Here is a 20,294-nt window from a genome sequence, read left to right as displayed (position 1 = left end):
AGGGCACAGACCGTATAAGTCTGCCCCGCCTCCCAACCACCGGCTCTGGCACAGGCACAGACCGTATAAGTCTGCCCAGCACTATCCTCACCTCCCCAGCCCTGCCTCCCAACCCTGGCTCTGGCACAGACCGTACAAGTCTGTAAAGCACTATCCCTGCCTCCCAACCACCAGCCCCGCCTCCCAACCACCGGCTCTGGCACAGACCGTACAAGTCTGCCCAGCACTATCCCTGCCTCCCAACCACCAGCCCCGCCTCCCAACCACCGGCTCTGGCACAGACCGTACAAGTCTGCCCAGCACTATCCCTGCCTCCCAACCACCAGCCCCGCCTCCCAACCACCGGCTCTGGCACAGACCGTACAAGTCTGCCCAGCACTATCCCCGCCTCCCAACCACCAGTCCTGCTTCCCACCACCAGCTCTGGCACAGACCGTATAAGTCTGCCCAGCACTATCCCTGCCTCCCAACCACCAGCCCCACCTCCCAACCACTGGCTCTGGCACAGACCGTATAAGTCTGCCCAGCACTATCCCTGCCTCCCAACCACCAGCCCCGCCTCCCAACCACCAGCTCTGGCACAGACAGTATAAGTCTGCCCAGCACTATCCCTGCCTCCCAACCACCAGCCCCGCCTCCCAACCACCGTCTCTGGCACAGACCGTACAAGTCTGCCCAGCACTATCCCCGCCTCCCAACCACCAGTCCCGCTTCCCACCACCAGCTCTGGCACAGACAGTATAAGTCTGCCCAGCACTATCCCTGCCTCCCAACCACCAGCCCCGCCTCCCAACCACCGGCTCTGGCACAGACTGTATAAGTCTGCCCAGCACTATCCCTGCCTCCCTACCACCAGCCCCGCCTCCCAACCACCGGCTCTGGCACAGACCGTACAAGTCTGCCCAGCACTATCCCCGCCTCCCAACCACCAGTCCCGCTTCCTACCACCAGCTCTGGCACAGACAGTGTAAGTCTGCCCAGCACTATCCCCGCCTCCCAACCACCAGCCCCACCTCCCGATCTCGACTAAGCTCCTGAGGATCCATTCCTTCGGCACAGGATTCCTTTATGCTTATCCCACGCATGTTTGAATTCCGTTACCGTTTTCATTTCCACCACCTCCCGCGGGAGGGCATTCCAAGCATCCACTACTCTCTCCATGAAAAAATACTTCCTGACATTTTTCTTGAGTCTGCCCCCCTTCAATCTCATTTCATGCCCTCTCGTTCTACCACCTTCCCACTCAAATCATGGCAGTGAGCTTCTCATCTGTTATACTGACCGGGCATTGCAGGTTGCTGCATTCAAGTACTTGATGCCAGCTGGATGACACTTGATTCCATCCTTGTGGGAATGAGCACAGTGCATGTGTGTTCATGTTTTAAGAAATTCTTCTGATTTTCTACTTATGCCAGTGTACGTGAGAGCGCTGTCCGAGAGCTGCTAAACCGCCACTGTGGCCTGTGCGAAACTGCGGAATCCCAGCAGAAGGAGGCCTTCCTTATACAGAGACTCTGCATTCCAGCTCAGTGGATTTATGAAGCCAAGGCCATCCGAGCAAAAAGGGATGGAGACGGCCACAAAGAGGCTCTTTATTTGTCCAAAGCCGGCCACTGGAATCAGTGCCACAAACTTTTTATAAGGCACCTAGCTTCAGGTGAGCCAAAATGCCCAGAGCAATGGAAAGTACAGTGTGTTACTCTTTAGTGTAATCAGTTTGAGAAGTAACATGGTCCTCACTTTCTCAAAAAAAGCTTAAAATGAGTTTATATGTCAGGGGTTTCTTCAAAGTCAGGTTTATTGGAATTATCGATGCATTTTGATCAGACAGAATTTACAGAAATTTTATTACTCTACTAGTAAAAAAAGGCCCGTTTCTGACCCAAATGAAACGGGCGCTAGCAAGGTTTTCCTCATTGAGCAGTTGCCTGTGAGATGCGATGCCCCCCCTCCCGGCACCATCCCACCCACGGCGATGCATCCGGCCGCAGCCATCCGACCCACCGTGCCCATCGCACCCACCTTCGCGTTGGTTTGGCGGCGGGGGACCCGGAACCCCGCCACCACAAGTCTTGTGTGCTGAGTACGGCGTCATCGGCGTTGGTAGCTGTGCAGGGCGGAGTTCTGTGCGTCTGACGTCATGCACGTGCAGGACGTCAGATGCACAGAAGCCCTGCCTCCACAGGCTAGGAACGCCGAAGATGACACCGTAGTGAGCAGACAGGGCTTGTGCTGGTGGGGTTTCACAAAGGTGGGTGTCTCAGGAGGGGGTTGTTGCGGGGGGGGGGGGGTGCTGGAGGTCCTTGTGTTGAGCTGCAGCTTTAGGGGGGGGGGGTGAACCGTTTGTTCAGGTGATTTTGTTTTTCCTGCCCTCGACGTCATGACGTTTGACGCGAGGGCGGGGCACGGGTCTGTGGGGTGGCTTCAACACTATGAATCCACGAACCGTTCTGGGAGACTGACTTCAGTGACGTCAGTGTCCTCAGAATGTTGAGGTTGCTTTTTATTATAGTAGATTGAAAAAGAGTGATCCTAGCTGGTGTTTCAGTGGCAGGCACTGTACACCCTTCAGAGCACAGACTTGAAATAGATTATCCTGTTTTTTAACTAGTTTTGTTAGGGTTCCTAAAGCAGTATTTGACTAATCTAAAATATTCTGCGCACAAGATTACTTTGGATAATGTCATTGCTGGATTATAGTAAAGGTTTCCCATAGGCTGAAGAACTATGTGAAATTTTCTCATTGCCTGCTTTCTTTTTCTGTGGCTCTGCCCACCCTGCAGCTATTACCACTAACTTAACAAGATCGCACAGGAGAAAAGTTTTCAGCACTCTCACTAACAGATACTGTGTGTAAAGGATAAAAGAAGAAAACTTGTGTTCATCTGTGAATAAGAGTGGACAAATACTGTAGTGTACTGGAGGATACCAAGTTGTCATGCTCACATTTAAATAGCCACCTAAGATCAGTGCAGTAACATCAAACATCTTGGGGACAAGAAATCAGAAAGCTGCCGTCTCTAAGGGCATTAAACCATAATTTGTATTATGTGTCTTTGGGCTTATACTTCACAGTGCATATAGGAGGTGTGGTGGCAGGATAAAACCCCAGTGTTAAGTCTGTATACTTGTATAATACCATCAGTGAGATTACAGAGTTCAAACAATAAAATACAAAAATATCCTTGGTCTTCAGGTGCTTGGGGTGCTGAAATCATTCATCTGGTCTTTTTTTCTTTTCCCTATAAGAGTTTCTGTACGAGACTGGCTGATTTAGCCCTGTAATACTTTGAGAAGCAGGTTTTTCCAAGCAAAACAGGCCTGTTTATTCTCACAAGTGGGTAACGTGCCACATTGCCCATTCCGGAGCTTCTAACAGGCTCAAAACAGAGCTTTGTGGAGCGCGAGACAGTCCACCGTACATGCACGAGTGCCTTCCTGTCTACCGCAAGGGCACGGTTCACACAGTTCTTTCTTTTACCATGATGAAAAGAGGCTGTGTTTTGTTTTTTGTTTTTTTTGTCTCTTCACACGCCCGGTCAAAGAGCTTTTTTTGGTGCCTTTCGGCTATTTTCGGGAAAAGTTTTTCTTCTGCCCATCTTTGGGACACCTTTTTCTGTCTTCCCTTAATATTTTTTAGTTATTTTGCCTCTTATTTAAAAATTTATTTTCCGGTCAGTAGGCTGCATTTAGGTCTTGTTTCCGGCCGGGTTTTTCCTGTCTCTTTTTTTCTCGTTGTCTTGCCCCTTTTTCCGGAACCATCAAGCTGTTTGATTTTGCTATGGAAGATTTTCTGTCCGTGTCTTCTAAAATTCCAATTGCTTTAAATGCTGTACCTGGTGCAGTCGGACCATCTGTAGTGTAGACACCCATTATTGGTATCTTCAGTTTTTAGGGCCTTACATAGCCCTACTAACTGTGTCCTCTGTGTACTTATGCACAAGAGAACTCAGGTGTCCAGAGAAGCTCAATGGGAAAAGGTTTTTGGAGCCAGGTCAAAGTCCTCGATGCTTGCATTGGGGTCGACGTATCGATGTCGAAGACTGCATCAGGAGCATTGTTCCCAGGTATGGCTGCTGGGGGCAGTAGTGTGTTAAATGAGTCTCCACCTGTCTTGATGCTGGCTGCTGGACAGGGCCTCCTGGACCAGCAAGTGTCAGAACCGACCCCAAGGTGACATGAGGATTCAACTTCATCCTCGTTTGTACCAAGGAGTCTTGGTGCCAAGCTTCGAACGAAGTCTAAGAAGCATTGGCACCGATCCTTCTTGAAGCATGGTGCCGGGAGCTCCAGGATGTTGAGAGAATCGGCACCCGAGAAGCATCGGTGCAGGGAGGATTGCTTCCCCTCCATTCAAGAAGTGCTGATTTGCCAGCTCCAAGCAGCCAAGACCCATCTGCCGTCTCCACCCCAGCGGTTTTGCAACCTATCTCTGAGCTGGCACCCCAGCTTTTCCTGATGTCGGCCCTCATTGAGCATATCCAGGCCTGGTTACCTGAATTGCTGGGATGTAATTTGTACCCTGATATGACTGTCTCCCATTGGTTATCTCCCTTCCATCAGGTCTCGGATGCCTATCTTTTCATTTAGTACAATATATTCTAACTCTCCCATCTTGTTTTTTTAGGCTTCTGGCATTTGCATACAGACATTTCAAACAATATTTGTTCCTATTTGCAACTACCTCCTCATCTAGGAGGTTTTTTGGTAAGTCAAAGAGGAGTACTTACTACTCAGAAGCTTAGGTACACCACTTCTCACCAGCCTCAACCCCAGCGTGCTCATTCTCGTCAACAGCATGCAGCTAAGATCCAGGCAGCTCCCCATTCAGAGCAGGGGGCGAACTCTTGACTGGCTCCAGCGGAGCATAGTTGCTGTAAAAGTGACCATCCTGAATGACTTGCTGGTTGGGGGAGGTGGCCCCTTGTAACCTCTGACTAATGGGTCCTACAAATAGTTTGTTTCGGTTATGCCCTGTATTGGCAAAAGAGACTGCCAGGTTGCACTAAGAGAGCAAACTACTTCGGCTCTCAGCACAAGCAGGTACTTGCAGAGGAACACTCCGCCCTTCTAAAGGCCCATACGGTTTAGCCTGTTCCTCCAAGGGAAGAAGGGAAGGGATTCTATTTGAGGTACTTCCTTGTGCAAAAGAAGATATGGGGATGTGTCCCATCCTAGACTTAAGGGCCCTGAACAAAATTCAAGGTCAGAGAAAAGTTCAGAATGGCTTCCCTAGGTACTCTTCTCCCCATGTTTCAGGAAAATGATTGGCTATGCTCTCTGGACGTAAAGGATTCTTACACTCTCATCCAGATACTTCCAGCTCACAGGAGGTATCTTCAATTCTGGCTGGGGACATGTTACTTCCAGTACCTTGTGTTGCCTTTTGGCCTCACGTCGGCTTCCTGAGTTTTCACCAAGCGTCACTATGCAGATTTGGGAGTCCATGTATTACCCTATCTCGGCAATTGGCTGGTTGAAGGATGGTGCCCAGGAGTCCATGTGGATGACTATTCGGGCGTTAAAGCTACTAGGGTTCATTTTTAAACTAAAGTCCCATCTACTACCTGTCTAGTGATTGGAGTTCATTGGAGCCCTGCTAGACACTTAGCGGGCTCGGGCTTTCCTCCCTGTGGCACGAGCGGACGCTCTTGTTGTCTTTTCCGCACGAGTCCAAGCAGCTTAGCAGGTCACAGCTTGGCAGATATTGAGGTTGTTGGGCCTCCATTATTCATGTGACACCCATGGCACGTCTTCACATAAGAACTGCCTAGTGGACCCTAGCTTCCCAGTGGTGTCAGGGAACGGGGAACCTGAAGGATGTGATCTGAGTGTCACCAGAGCTGGTTCAGTCTCTGGTGGACAATTTGATCCAGTTTGACTCTGGGACTCCCATTCCAAATTCCACAGCCTATGAAGGTGCTGATGATGGATCCATCCCATCAGGGGTGAGGAGCTCATATAGATGGGCTTCACACTCAAGGTTCTTGGTCAGCCCAGGAGACAGATCTTCATAACAACCTTCTGGAGCTCCAGCGATCTGGAATGCTGTAAAGGCTTTTAGAGAGCAGCTGATCAACCAATTAATTCTCATTTAGATTGCCATGTATTACAACAACAAGCAGTGGGGCACCAGATCATGCCCTCTGTGTCAGGCGGCCATCAGGATGTGGCATTGGGCAGTCTAGCAGGGAATGCTCCTTAAGGCCTCTTACCTGGCGAGACTTGACTGAGCAGGGTTATGCAACTGCACGAGTGGTAACTCAATGTGGGCATTGCCCACGAGGTCTTCCGAGTGTAGGGCACCCCCTTGGTGGATCTTTTTGCCTCTCAGTCCCTCAGTTCTGTGCCTGGTTCCAGGTTCACGGCAGACTAGCATCGGATGCCTTCCTCCTTTATTGGGGCTCAGATCTTCTGTATGTGTATCCTCCCATACCTCTTGTAGGGAAGACTGTGCTGAAACTCAAGCAAGACTGCAGGGCCATGATTATGATCACTCCTTATTGGCCCCTACAGATCTGCTTCCCTCTTCTTTTGGAGTTATCCTTCGAAGAACTGTGGAGATCGGAGTGTTTTCTGACCCTCATCACGTAGAACAAGGGATCTCTTCTGCATCCCATCCTCCAGTCTCTGGCCCTCATGGCCTTGATGTTGTTGAGAGCTTCGAGTTTGCTTTTGTGCATCTTCCTGAGGGTGTCTCCTGGATCTTGCCGGCTTCCAGGAAAGATTCCACCAAGTGATGTTACTTTTTCAAATGGAGGAGTTTGTTGTCTGTGGGAGTGCAGTGCCCTACTTCCTGTTTCCTGCCTACACAGGCCCTGCTTGAGTACCTTCTACACCTCTGTGAGTCTGGTCTTAAAACCAACTCTAAGGGTTCACCTCAATTCAACTAGTTCTTACCATCACCGTGTAGAAGGTTAACCCATCTCTGGTACTGATAATAGCCTCCTTGAATGCTAGCCTGTGAAACTGTATCAGAGTATATATGCTAGGAAAAAGTAGCTAAGTGAGCAGAGTAACTTAAAATGAAGTTCCGGGGGGGGGGGGGGGGGGGGGGGGGGTTACCTATTTAATTCTAAATCTACCTGTCGAGGAGTGGCCTAGTGGTTATGGTGGTGGACTTTGGTCCTGAGGAACTGAGTTCAATTCCCGGCACAGGCAGCTCCTTGTGACTCTGGGCAAGTCACTTAACCCTCCATTGCCTGCCGCATAGAGCCTGCCATGAGTGGGAAAGCGTGGGGTACAAATGTAACTAATAATAATAATACCTTTCCCTAAGTTTAAAAACAGTTTCTCAGCAAATTCTTACCAGTGACTATCGCTCCCTCTCTGAAAGTCCTCTGAACACCTCTTCTCAAAATGGCAACCAATCAGAAGAGACTTGAACTCATGACTCAGGTTTACAAGACCAGTTCTCTGGCTTAAGTGTTAGTCATAGCTTTATTTGTGTCTTGATGGTTTTTTACGTTTAGTGTGTGTTTGAGATTGTTCAGTTTGAGATTCACCTTGAATATTGGAATAAAAGTAAAATAAAATTATTTAGTTTTAATTTCACTTGATACACTGCCAATTGCCGTATGGCAGCGAAGCAGTTAACATTGCTCAAGATGAGCATAATTAAGAGTGCAGAGGTAGGGAGTAGTCTAAGTCAAGAAGGGAAGACTTGAGCAAAAAGTCTATTTTAAATGTTTTAAAGGTGGAGTATGATGGTTCGCCTTTAATGTGAGGTGGTAGAGTACTGCAGAGTTTTGGATCAGCAAAAGCAGTGACTTGTGCAGTGTCCAGTCTTATGGCAGTGGGAGAGGGAAGATGAAGAAAGGACTGCTGAGAGAAGTGTAGAAAATGACGGGAGGAATGTGGTATGAGAAGGTTGGAAATATATTCAGGGGCAGATGAAATGCAATGTGTCCTTGGTCAGAATCAAACATATAAATGGCAAAAGGCGTACTCACTCGCAAATGCGCATTAGAGACCCTCTCTGTCCCGCCCCCGCGTCAATACGTGATGACGGGGGCGTGACAGAGAGGGAACCTGCGCACCTGCGAGTGAGGGAACCGCCGTCGCCACTGCTCCCCCCCCCCCAGGGTTGCCGCTACCGCTCCCCCCACCCACCCGGAGTCGCCACCGCCACCCACCCTCCACTCGGGCCGGGTACCTGGCTTCACTATTCAAACCGCCGGAACGCAGCACACAGCTCATCTGAGCTGTCGTTGGCCTTCCTTACCTGCCTGTGTCCCACCCTCGCCGACGTTACGCCACACGAGGGCGGAACACACGCAGAGAAGAAGGAAGGCCGACGGCAGCTCAGATGAGCTGTGTGCTGCGTTCTGCCGGTTTGAATAGTGAAGCCAGGTACCCGGCCCGGGTGGAGGGGTGGCAGAGGGGACTCCGTGGGCGGCGGCGGCGACTCGGGGGGGGGGGGGCTTTCAAACCCCCCCCCCCCCTTCCTTTACTAGCCCGTTTTTACGGGCTCAACGGCTAGTAGTGCTATGATGCTAGTTTTCTTTTTAGATCTCAGGTTCAAACATTACATAAGTACATAAGTATTGCCATACTGGGAAAGACCAAAGGTCCATCGAGCCCAGAATCCTGTTTCCCACAGTGGCCAATCCAGGTCACAAATACCCGGCAAGATCCCAAAAATGTACAAAACATATTATACTGCTTATCCCGGAAATAGTGGATTTTTCCCAAGTCCATTTAATAACGATCTATGGACTTTTCCTTTAGGAAGCCATCCAAACCTTTTTTAAACTCCGCTAAGCTAACCGCCTTTACCACATTCTCTGGCAGAGTTTAATTACATGTTGAGTGAAGAAAACTTTCTCCGATTCGTTTTAAATTTACTACATTGTAGCTTCATCACATGCCTCCTAGTCCTAGTATTTTTGGAAAGCGTGAACAGACGCTTCACATCTACCCGTTCAACTCCACTCATTATTTTATAGACCTCTATCATATCTCCCCTCAGCCGCCTTTTCTCCAAGCTGATATGCAATTCCTATTTTAAACTGCGACTGTTGAGTAAGTTGAGGCTTTTGTTGCCCAGAACAGATTTTGCTAAGGTTTTGCATGCGATGATATTGAATGGGTTGGATTATTGTAACATCATCTGTTCAGAGTTGCCTGCTTCTTGTATTCAGTTGCTGCAAATTTTTCAGAACTCAGCAGTGCAATGATTATTTGGCCTGCCGAGGTCTGAGCATATGATGTATGTGAAGTAAGTCCATTGACTACCATGTGAATTTTAAGCTGTTAATGATGGTTCACTGTGAGCTTTATCAGGTATGTTGTTTTTATTTACAAAATGCTGTGCAGTGGTATGTACCATTGCAAATGTTGCGGTCATCAACAGACTGTAACCTTATTGTACCTTCTGTGTAAAGTTTGGCTGGAATTGAGGAGAAAAGGAACATTTTCTGTCACTGGACCGATTGAATGGAACAAATCGCCACTTAGGATAAAGAAATAGTCTGAGTTAGTCGCATTTAAGCGGCTGTTAAAGGACCACTTGTTTTGTCTGGCCTATTATGTACCTGCTGAATAAGGAGGTTGCAGGATTTTGCCTGGCTTGTCTTTTGAGAACTGAATTGTGTTAGTTGTTTTATGTACATTGTTTATATGTTTTATGTATGTTTTTATTGTATTCCGCCCTGGATAAGGGTGGATTATAAGTAATAAATCTAATGTAATCTAAATGTGATTGTGTTTATACTTCCCCTCAGATGCAATTATCAATGAGAATTATGAGTACCTAAAGGGTTTCTTGGAGGAACTGGCCTTACCCGAGCGTAGCAGCCTTATCCAGGACTGGGACACAGCTGGGCTGCTTTTCCTAGACTACATTCGGGTCCTTGAGATGTTGAATCGGATTCAGCAGGTAATGCACATGAACACATGGGTCTCAAAGTAATCTCACTGAAGTCAATACATGAAAATGCTCTCGTAGTGACTGTAGTTTAACCATTTTAATAGCTGATAGACAGTACAATTAGTCATATAACATTTCCCCTGCCTCTGATACTGCAGTGACTAAAACTGTGCAGTCCCTTTGAAAACGCGTTCCTAGGAGCACAGGCATGTACAGCATAGTTAAGCTCTGGAACTTGCTGTCAGAAGATGTGGTAGCAATGGTTAGTGTATATGGGTTGAAAAAAATATTTGGACAAGTTTCTGGAGGAAAGTCCATAGTCTGTTATTGAGGTGGACATGCGTGAAGCCACTGCTTGCCCTGGGATTGGTAGCATGGGATATTGCTACTATTTGGGTTTCTGCCAATTACTTGTGACCTGGGTTAGCCACTGTTGGAAGCAGGGTACTGGGCTAGATGGACTATTGGTCTGACCCAGTATGGTTATTCTTTTGTTCTTATTTTCTTATGTATGGGTAAATATAACTTTACAACCAGGGCAAAGATATGTGTATATAAGAATAAATGATAAATTAACCATAAGCACCGCCATACTGGGAAAAGGCCAAGGGTCCATCAAGCCCAGCATCCTGTCTCCGACAGCGGCCAATCCAGGCTTCAAGAACCCGGCAACCCCCCCCCCCCCCCCCCCAAAAAAAAAAATGTTCAATGGACTTTTTCCTCAGGAATCTGTCCAAACCCCCTTTAAATTCCGTAAGGCCAGCTGCTGACACTACATTCTCCGGCAACGAGTTCCAGAAACCAACTACATGCTGAGTAAAGAAAAACTTTCTCCTATTTGTTTTAAATCTACCATATTCTAGCTTCATCTTGTGTCCCCTGGTTTTGTTGTTGTTTGAAAGTGTAAACAAACGCTTCACATCTGTCCGCTCTAATCCGCTCATAATCTTGTAGACTTCTATCATATCACCCCTCAGTCGCCTTTTCTCCAAGTTGAAGAGCCCTAACCTTCTCAGCCTTTCCTCATAGGGAAGTCGTTCCATTCCCTTTATCATTTTTGTCGCCCTTCTCTGCACCTTTTCTAATTCCTTCATATCTTTTTTTGAGATGTGGCGACCAGAATTGGACACAATACTTGAGATGCCAGAGAATGTAGTAAAAGCAGTTAGCTTAGTGGGGTTTAAAAAAAGGTTTGGACAGCTTCCTAAAAGAAAAATTCATTTTTGGGATCTTGCCAGGTATTTGTGACCTGGATTGGCCACTGTTGGAAACAGGATGCTGGGATTGATGGACCTTTGGTCTTTCCCAGTATGGCAATATTTATGTACTGACTCTAACTCCACCCAAAATTGCTTCTGAGTCCAACTCCACAGCCCTGTGGGTCCTGCCCCCTCTCCCAACTTTGTCTTTAGGGTTGTAACGGACACCTTGTGAATTCTAATCCCCTTATCCCTTTTTTTCCTTCTTTAATGTGTGAAAATTATTGAAGTTGTATCATGAGTGGAAATGCCATGTTCATACTATATAGGGAACCTCTGTGTTTTGTCCCATGTGTGTTTGAATTCTGTCGCTGTTTTCAACCCCCCACTGCTTCCCATAGAAAATCATTCCAGGCATCCACCACCCTCTGTAAAATAGCATTCCCTAATGTTGCTTTTAAGTTTCCCTTTTTGCAACTTCATTTCTTGTCCTCTAATTTTATAACCTCTCTGTTTTTAGAATATTGTCTGTTCCTTGCTATCTCAAGATCTCTATGATATGTCCCCTGTTGCCAATCTTCATGTCATCTGCAACAGAGTAGATAACCAGGGGGGAGTGGAATGCATGTGAAGTGAAAGGGTGGTGGATTCCTGGAATGTTTTTCATGAGAAGTGGTGAAGTCTAAAACAGTCACAGTGGAGACAAAAAAAGGACATATACAATATACTGTGCAATATTTTAAAAGATTCTTTATTTCAGTGTCCAAAGACCCTTTCTGTTGTATTAAAAGGTTCTTTCTGTGTTTCGGCCTAAAAGGCTTGACTCAGGGACCCAAAAATTCTGAAATGTGAAATACAATGTTAGATGTCTGTGAAGTACAATGTTGCACTAATTGCTATTTTCACATGAAATTGAATATGACAAGACTCCTGTTGCAGAGTCATGCTGCATTCACGGCAGACTGCTTTTCATCATGCCCAGTCTGGGCTGACTGGAGATTTGCCACATCTTATAATGTCAGCGCCATGGTTGCATTGGTATCCCATAAGATCATCCTCCATTTGCAGAGCTGACAGATGGAAGATGACGGCAGAAAAAGACCTGCACGGTCCACCCAGTCTGCCCAACAAGATAAACTCACATGTGCCATTTTTTGTGTATACCTTACCTTGATTTGTACCTGTCTTTTTCAGGGCACAGACCGTATAAGTCTGCCCAGCACTATCCTCACCTCCCAGCCACCAGCCCTGCCTCCCACCACATGCATTTTATAACAACTATTTACATACTGAAAATGCTTCATAAAGTCACCCCCCTAAAACAGAGTATCTAAGTTTAGGCACTAAATAAGTGGCCTATATGAAGCCTATGAAGACTTCAGTCCACACATTCATATGTCACTGACCTGGTTCCGCCTATTCTGAAACAGGAAGTTGCATCAGAGGGAGGCTTAGGGCTAGTGCAAGCAGCAGGTATGAGTCACTGCTGGCAAAGACAGCTTTTAAAAAATACTGGGGGAGGGTTGGGGGGAATGGAGTTGAGCCCTGATTGCCTGCAGGGGAGGAAGATATGCTGGGAGTCTTCCACTGGCGGGGCTTGAGTATCCTTGCCAGCCACATCACAGCTGTGCTAACTGCTCTATTAGATTGTAAGCTCTTTGAGCAGGGACTGTCTTTCTTCTATGTTTGTGCAGCGCTGCGTATGCCTTGTAGCGCTATAGAAATGCTAAATAGTAGTAGTAGGGTGGATCTGTGCTCCCCCCTCCCCCCTGTGGCTATACATGCCGCAGAGACAGCATTCATAGTCCCTGGAAGGAGTAAGTTGGAGTCATTGTTGAAGGTGACACCGGGTGGCCCAATTTTGAATTGATGGTACAGGGTATTAGGAGCTCTTGTATATGCCTTCTGACCTCTGACTTGGGAACTGGTAGGAAACACTGAGCACTGAAGCACCACTGATGGATCCATTATGGGTATTTGTGGGAGTTACAGGTCAGCTGAAAGAACAGGAAGAAGGGGACTGAGGAGAACTAGGCATGCAATAAATGTGCCTTCCCAATCAGTAAGGCAAGTGAGTGGGTCTGGGGCAGAAATCATAGCATGAAAGGTTAATGCCAACAAGCCATAGGCATGGGGGCTGCTGCTGACTCTGTCTTGTAGTTTGGTTATATCATGTATACTGGCATGGTGGTGATACTGTACATAGAGGAATCCTGCTTCCAGGGAACTAACATCACAGGAAAGTAACTAATTGTGGGCTTTTATTGTGCTTTCAGCAGGATTGTTCGGGGTATGAGCTGGAGAGGCTACACACCAAGGTGACATCCCTTTGCAATCGGATAGAGCTGATACAGTGCCACAATGCCAAGGATCGCCTGGCTCAGTCTGGTAAGGTTTTGACTTCTAGAACAGCTTGGTTAGTCCTGCCCCGAGCAAGAGCGAGGCAGAGACGGTATTCATCACTTGATGGCATCCAGTGCACGGCAGAAACTGGTCTGGGTTAACCTTTCTAGCTAGTCTGCATAGTCTTGAAATCCAGTACAGCTCTTTGAATTATTGTTACCTTGAACATTTTGACTATCAGTGTAATATAGGAAAGCAACCAAAATGTATGTTCTCAGAGAAGTAGAATTTGGTTGTCATAGCAAGTTCCATTGCAGATCTGTGACAAAACCTTAGTGCAGAGGTTTTCAACCCAGTCCTCAAGGCATACCTAGCCAATCAGGGTTTTCAGGATATTACCATTGAATTCAACCCTGTCTTAGGTATTCCTTGAGGACTGGGTTGAAAACCTCTGCCCCAGTATGAGAGAAGGGCCTGTAGCTGCTGTTCCTCTGTAGTTACAGGCATTCGGGTTTGGGATTGGAAGCCCAGTAGATGGGCTTCAGTGGAAGTGAGCAAGACAAACTTTCCATTACAGAACTGCAGTGTGTGCAATTTGAGTCAGTGGCTTCCTCCAAGGACAGCTATAATCACATCACGGAGCCACAGAGGATACAGGTATTCCTAAAGCATATCAATTACAAATATCCTCATTGACTTCTGAATTCTCTAAAGTGATTATGCTTCCGCTCGTAAACTGTTGCAGATGAAATGGAGGAAAAGCCTCAACAGACTCCTTTGTCCTAGTCTCAGAGGCCTTCAACTATCATTGGCACAAAACCTTCCATAGGTCTTTACAGTCCTTTTATATTTTAATCTTTTAACTTTTATTGTTGCTAAATACAGAAACTTATCTTTGCAGTGGCACAGTCTATTTTCCTTCCCATGGCTGACAATGGCCAAGATTTCGAATCCTTCAGGGTCCCTGGTCTGTGCAACTGTTTCACTACTGCAGTTCGTTACTGTGTCTGGTCCTCCAAGGACAGTCAGGACAGTAAGCCCCTCACAGCATGAGGGTGATGGCTCTGGAGCTCATGTAGGAGGCTTCTCCAGCTTAGAATACATTTGAAACTTTTGAGTTGCTCCACTTCGTATGCCAGCCACTTACTACTGCCTGTGATACCATAGTAAGATACTGATGGCAGATATAGACCTGAATGGTCCATCCAGTCTGCTCAAAAGTCACATTCATTCTCAATTCTAGATTAAATCAGCAATGAACATGAAATTATATACTTGATCATGATCTTTCTTCAGTGTTTCTGGGACATAGATTGTAGAAGTCCACCTGGCTCTGTCCTTATATTCCAACTACTGGAGTTGCTGTCAAAGCCCACTCAGCCTATCCGAATCCGCCTTGTCATTTGCAGGACACAGACTGTAAAAGTCTGCCCGTCACTGTCCTCACGTTCCAAATTACTGGAGTTTCTGGTGAAGCTTTCTCCTGCTGATCCTAAACCAGATTGCTATATGCAGGACTCAGACCGTACAAGGCGGCCCAGCACTAACTTTAGTTGATACAGCCAGAGTTGCCATCTAAGCACCACTTGACGTGCAAACACATATGCAGCCCTTTGTATTTTATATCATTCAATTTCTAATTAGAGATCCTCTGTGTTCATCCCACGCCTTATTGAATTCCACCACAGTTTTTTTTCCCTCCACCACCTCTCTCGGGAGGGCATTCCAGGCATCAACCACCTCAGTTTGTCTTTCCACGTAACGGTTTGCATTCACAAGCAGTAAAGTTTGCCTCAAGACATGTGTCCTGTTACTGGGCCCCCCAATTAATATGTTAGGATTTTTGGTTATTTTCTTTATTGTTTTGCATTGCCTGGTATAGGCCTCGTAGAGAACCTCAGGCTTCCAGTTGGGGTGTATATCGAAATCAAGCCATTTGATTTCACAGCAGCTATTTTTCTACACAACATGTCCTAGAAAAAAGTCCCCAGTACTTTAAAAAGTGCACCAGGACCATATCCATTATGGGTATCCATAACTGGTGCCTGTTCACGATACCTTTCATAAATTATGTTCTCAAGTGTTCGAGAGCTTTTTATGGTCAAGAGAAGCAGTGCAAGCATATTTTTGGTCCTGAGAAGTACAGTCTATCAACTTCAGCAGCAAAAGCATCGATCTCAATGGGTCCCGGAGCTGCATCAGATGCTGGGGATATATCAGCATCAAGAGTACACTGTTCATCATTGTAATTAAGCATCAGTAGAGGCCATGAGGACTGATCATCCTCTGAGACCCACCTGAAGAGGAAAGATTTATCCTTGGCTTTGATTCTGAAGGCTCATAATGGTGCATCAATATCACACTTCATTGGAGCATGGTATCGAGGCACCTCAAAGTGCCCTCCTCCCTCCCACTACACCTGAGGACAGCTCATCCTCCTTTGTATCAGAAGGACAGTAACAGTTTCCAAGGGACCACCCTGGTTTCTGATACTTCCCAGGTGATTGTGAAGGATGTAGTCATTCCTACTGCTTTTCCTGTGCCTTGGTCAATAGCAGCTTTTGAAGAGCAGCCCATAAAGATATACATTGCGTAGATGGAATGCTTCTTTGCTTGGCATGCTTTGGCTTCCACATAGTCAAAATCATTGTCACCGTAGAGAGACATCCAGCTAGTCCCATTCTAGACCTAAGAGCTTTAAGAGTTTCTAATAAGAGAAATTCAGGATGGTAGCTGTTGCTTTCAACTTTTTAAATTGGGATTATTCTGTATAATTATCTGGAGTATGCTCTTGATTTTATCTGCTTAGAACTTGTTGGTTGTAGCAGGTTACAAGATCATAACGTAATGGTCTCCCCTGGCACCTTAATTCCTTTCTCCAAAAGGGAGACTAGTTATGTTCTTGCTTAGATATACAGTATGGGCTGTTCGTCCTATTTTCGTAAACTAATACATCAAAAAACTGACAAGCAGCCAATTCAAAACCCAAAGGGTAATATAGAGTGATAATTCAAACAATATGGGAAACACCCTCAGAAACCAAGGATATACCTGGGTCTGACCTGCAGGACTCTCGTATCTATATAAGATTATAGTGTCCGCGGTCTGCTTTCTTTCATTGGGTAATGTTTTCCCATTCATTTGCATTTTTTCACTTATTAACATTTAAAAGTGTTTTGTCAAACATGATATCTCATTTCTTCCGGAGCTTCCGGAAGAAGTCTAGTTAGCGATATGTTTCCCCTGATTAAAGTACAAACTGGGCAGTATTTGAAGAAGCCTGAATGAGGGCGAAACGATTTGGGCCCCGTTATATCAGCAGTTGGAATAAGGGGTTATCAGGCCAGCTGATTGAAAGCTAAGTTTTTTTATGCTAAGCTGTCACTTGACACGTTGTATTACTCAGCAGAAATGAGATCATGTTTGACAAAACACTTTTAAATGTTAGTAAGTGAAAAAATGCAAATGAATGGGAAAACATTACCCAATGAAAGACAGACCGCGGACACTATAATCTTATATAGATACGAGAGTCCTGCAGGTCACACCCAGGTATATCCTTGGTTTCTGAGGGTGTTTCCCATATTGTTTGAATTATCACTCTACATTACCCTTTGGGTTTTGAATTGGCTGCTTGTCAGTTTTTTGATAGATTAGTTATGTTCCCACAACTTAAATACTCACACTCGCATGGAGATACATCCCAGTCACAGGAAGTATCTGATTTGTCTTTAGTGAAGCAGTATTGCCGGTATCATGCACTGTCATTTAGCCTTACTTCAGCTCCTTCAGTATTGAAGATTACATGCAGTCATGAGATGGCAACTGCGTGAAAAGTCCTGTACATGCTTAGAAAAAGTACCTTTTGTGTTCCTGAGCTTGGAGTATTCCAGGTTGGTGCTTTTGAGTGATAACACCTTTGTGCTTGGTTTATCCTGCTTTGCATGGAGAACCTCTGTTACAGGTAAGTGAGTTTGGTTTACTGCCTTGGGCCATAGATGCATATCATCCCTGATTGTGTGGAACATATCTAGTGCATTAAAGTTTATAATTATCTGAGCGGGGCAGCTCAGTGTAACTATTACAGCCCGGAGGCAGAATCTTGAAAGCTGTCAGCTGCTTAGCCTCAAGTTTGAAGAGCAGGCTTTGTGGGGATTTCCTTATACACAGTTTTGTACTCTGACATCAATGCAAAAATTAATATTTGTGCCACCTACTCTGTGTACAATTTCTCCTGAATTCTCAGCTTGAACTTCAGATCTGTACTGAATTCAGAGGATAAATGGCCCAATTCTGTTTGCTTCCTTCAAAACAAATTTCAAATTTCTCTGTTGCTGATTTGGCCTTAAAGCATGAGCTATGTTCTCTGGGGGCATCGCTGCATTGGGCAGGTAACTCATGGGAAGCCTAATGGTCTTAGTGATACAAGCCTCTGCAGGCAACATAGGTCTTGCAAGCATGACAGATCTCAAACAAAAGTGGTCATTAGTTAAGTGTAGACCTGTGGGCATCTTAGGGTCATTCAGGTAACAGAGTACAACATCCTGCAGGCATAGTATTTGAAGATTAAATGAGTGCCAGATGAGAGTAGTTGATAGCCTGATGAGCGTTATACATCACTTGCACATTTCATCATGAATTGCAGTTAAGCTTCTGTGTGAAACTTAAGTTTATTCTTATCCTTTCCTAGAAATGGCCAAACGTGTCGCCAACATCCTGCGGGTGGTCTTAAGCTTCCAGCATTCTCCAGAGCCCATTACTGATTCTGCCCCAGACGTCCGTGTGCCGCTGCGTCTTCTCGCTCCACATATTGGCCGGCTTCCCATGCCAGAGGACTATGCCTTGGAGGAACTTCGCAGTCTGACAAAATCCTACTTACAGGAGCTCACTGTTAGCCAGTGACCAGCATCTGCATCCTTCTGTGTACTTTCTATTACTTTTGGCCTCTCTCTTCCTTCCTTATTATGAGGGAGAATCACCCCCATTACCCTCAACATCCCACTCAAGCACTGAGATGCTTTCTGCATAGTGTGTGCCGTGGTTCCAGTAAAGCGGCACCTGCTGAACCGATTGTGATATGGGGCTGATTAAGACTGTTCTCATGTCGATCTGTACCTTTCAGCACAGAAATAGTACATGACTTCTTGAACAACTTGGAGTCCAGTTTTTGAAGGCAGAGGGTGATGTTGGTGCTCCAGAGAAAACAAAGGGGTTTGTGTGGCTCAGACTTTGTGGCAGCTATCTCAGCCACAAAATATGGAGGTCTTGAAGCCAGTGGTGGTCAGTGCAGCAGCTTTAACTTAACTTTTTACTGACAGCTATCACTGTGTTTTGAGGCTCACGGTTTTTAAATTGAGCTTTGTTATCCGAGAGGGATGTGAGAGGAAGATGATGGTGGTTCAGGATAGAGGTGCCTTCACAGCAAGAAATCCTTAACAGCTTTCTGAAATGTGAAGAAGATGGATTGATGTTGAGATGGAACCATGTGCATGATTCTGCATCCCATAGCATGCTCTGTGCTGAGCAAGAACAGGAATCCTGGGTACTATGTATCAGTGTGCACATGGAAAAGCTGGGGTAGGTTGTGCAGTGTATTAAAAAGGGCGGAGGCTGTGAATTGGAATCTACCTTTGCAGCATGCTTAAAGGGGACACCCGATGTTAGAATGTCTGCATCTTGTGTTTCTGCTGTTTGGGGGTTGGACCCAGGTCCCATTGAATTGATCAGAGCAGGCCTTTGGGGAAAGTGGGCACAGTTCTGTCTTTTCTGAACACTTCCAAGGGAGTACTATGCCATGCCATCCCCTCCCTCACAGAACTGGGAGCCCAGAGCCTGCATGGAACATATACTGAAGCAGGCATGCATTTACAAGCTTCTCATTGGGGTTTTGTACAGGGGGAAGGCAAACATCCATTTAATGAAAAATGTGTATATTTTTTTAAGCACACAATATAATGCTTCAGTTGTATTTTTATGATATGAGCGTCTTGACTGTACACAGTGTAGCTGTCTTTTTGTTTGTGTCTTCTTGTATTAACACACTTTTGTTCTCATTCTTAAACTGAACCCTAGCATGTCCAGGTTAAACTGATTGTTGTGTAATCGACACCTACCCATGAGGAATTACTGGTGATTGAACAAGGTGTGTCTGCTTTTTGGGAGGAAGAGTGTTTATGCATGAGGATAGTGTAATAAGGTTTTTATTCAGAAGAGAAATTATGAATAAATGAAATATAGATATTTTCCCTGTCTTGTTTTCTGAAAACTAATTTTTTAAAAGAATAAAATAAAATGTTTATAATGTTGCAGAAAGTTTAAAATGTGGTTTTTACTTTTCACAAAGCAATAGTACAAGAGCTTGGAGGTGTTTGCGCACCCCCTATACGCCTGTTTCTTTCCATTGTGTCAGAAAATAAAATAAAGGAATGTGATTTCGTATTTGGTAAGTTGAATTTACTAGAAGGATTTCCTGCACCATTCACTGCGTGGTTGCCTTTTCGTCCAGTAGGAGGCTTTCTTTGGAGCAATGCAAGTGAAGAGAGATGCAATGGCAGTGAATCTGAGGGACTGAGATGTGTCTGTAACATACTGCAGTATAGGAGGTGAGGTCAGTTCCCATCACGGTATGTGCAAAATTAACCCATTGGAGACAACATCTCCCAGTGACAGACATTGCCACATTGTTGCTGTTGGAAGTCTTTGCATTGCTCTCTGAATACACCTGGATGCCCCTCGCTGCAGACGTTGTATCACCTTTTTTTGTTTTATCTTGGTTTTTTTTTTTGTAAACCACAGTAACCTAGTAGATGATGACAAAGACCTGTATGGTCTGCCCAACAAGTAAACTGATCGCATAAAGTATGATGTGAACTGCATATGCA

At 45.7% G+C, this 20,294-nt stretch overlaps 1 protein-coding gene across 2 annotated transcripts in view; it reads left to right on the top strand.

Moving 5' to 3' along the window:
• NUP98 (nucleoporin 98) overlaps positions 1-19,725 on the top strand; it is a 215,734-nt gene extending 196,009 nt beyond the window's left edge. The window contains exons 30-33 of one of the 2 annotated variants that reach the window (XM_030199826.1): positions 1,416-1,657; positions 9,726-9,880; positions 13,350-13,458; positions 18,104-19,725. In XM_030199826.1, coding sequence (XP_030055686.1) covers positions 1,416-1,657; positions 9,726-9,880; positions 13,350-13,458; positions 18,104-18,315 — 718 coding nt within the window. In that variant the 3' untranslated portion in view covers positions 18,316-19,725. Of the gene's footprint in view, positions 1-1,415; positions 1,658-9,725; positions 9,881-13,346; positions 13,459-18,103 lie in introns of both variants that reach the window. The other variant, XM_030199825.1, reaches the window with a different exon arrangement.
• The last annotated feature ends 569 nt before the right edge of the window (positions 19,726-20,294 follow it).

The sequence above is a fragment of the Microcaecilia unicolor genome, chromosome 4, assembly GCF_901765095.1.
Source record: "Microcaecilia unicolor chromosome 4, aMicUni1.1, whole genome shotgun sequence".
Classification (NCBI taxonomy): domain Eukaryota; kingdom Metazoa; phylum Chordata; class Amphibia; order Gymnophiona; family Siphonopidae; genus Microcaecilia; species Microcaecilia unicolor.
This window is presented reverse-complemented; position numbering and strand designations above follow the sequence as displayed.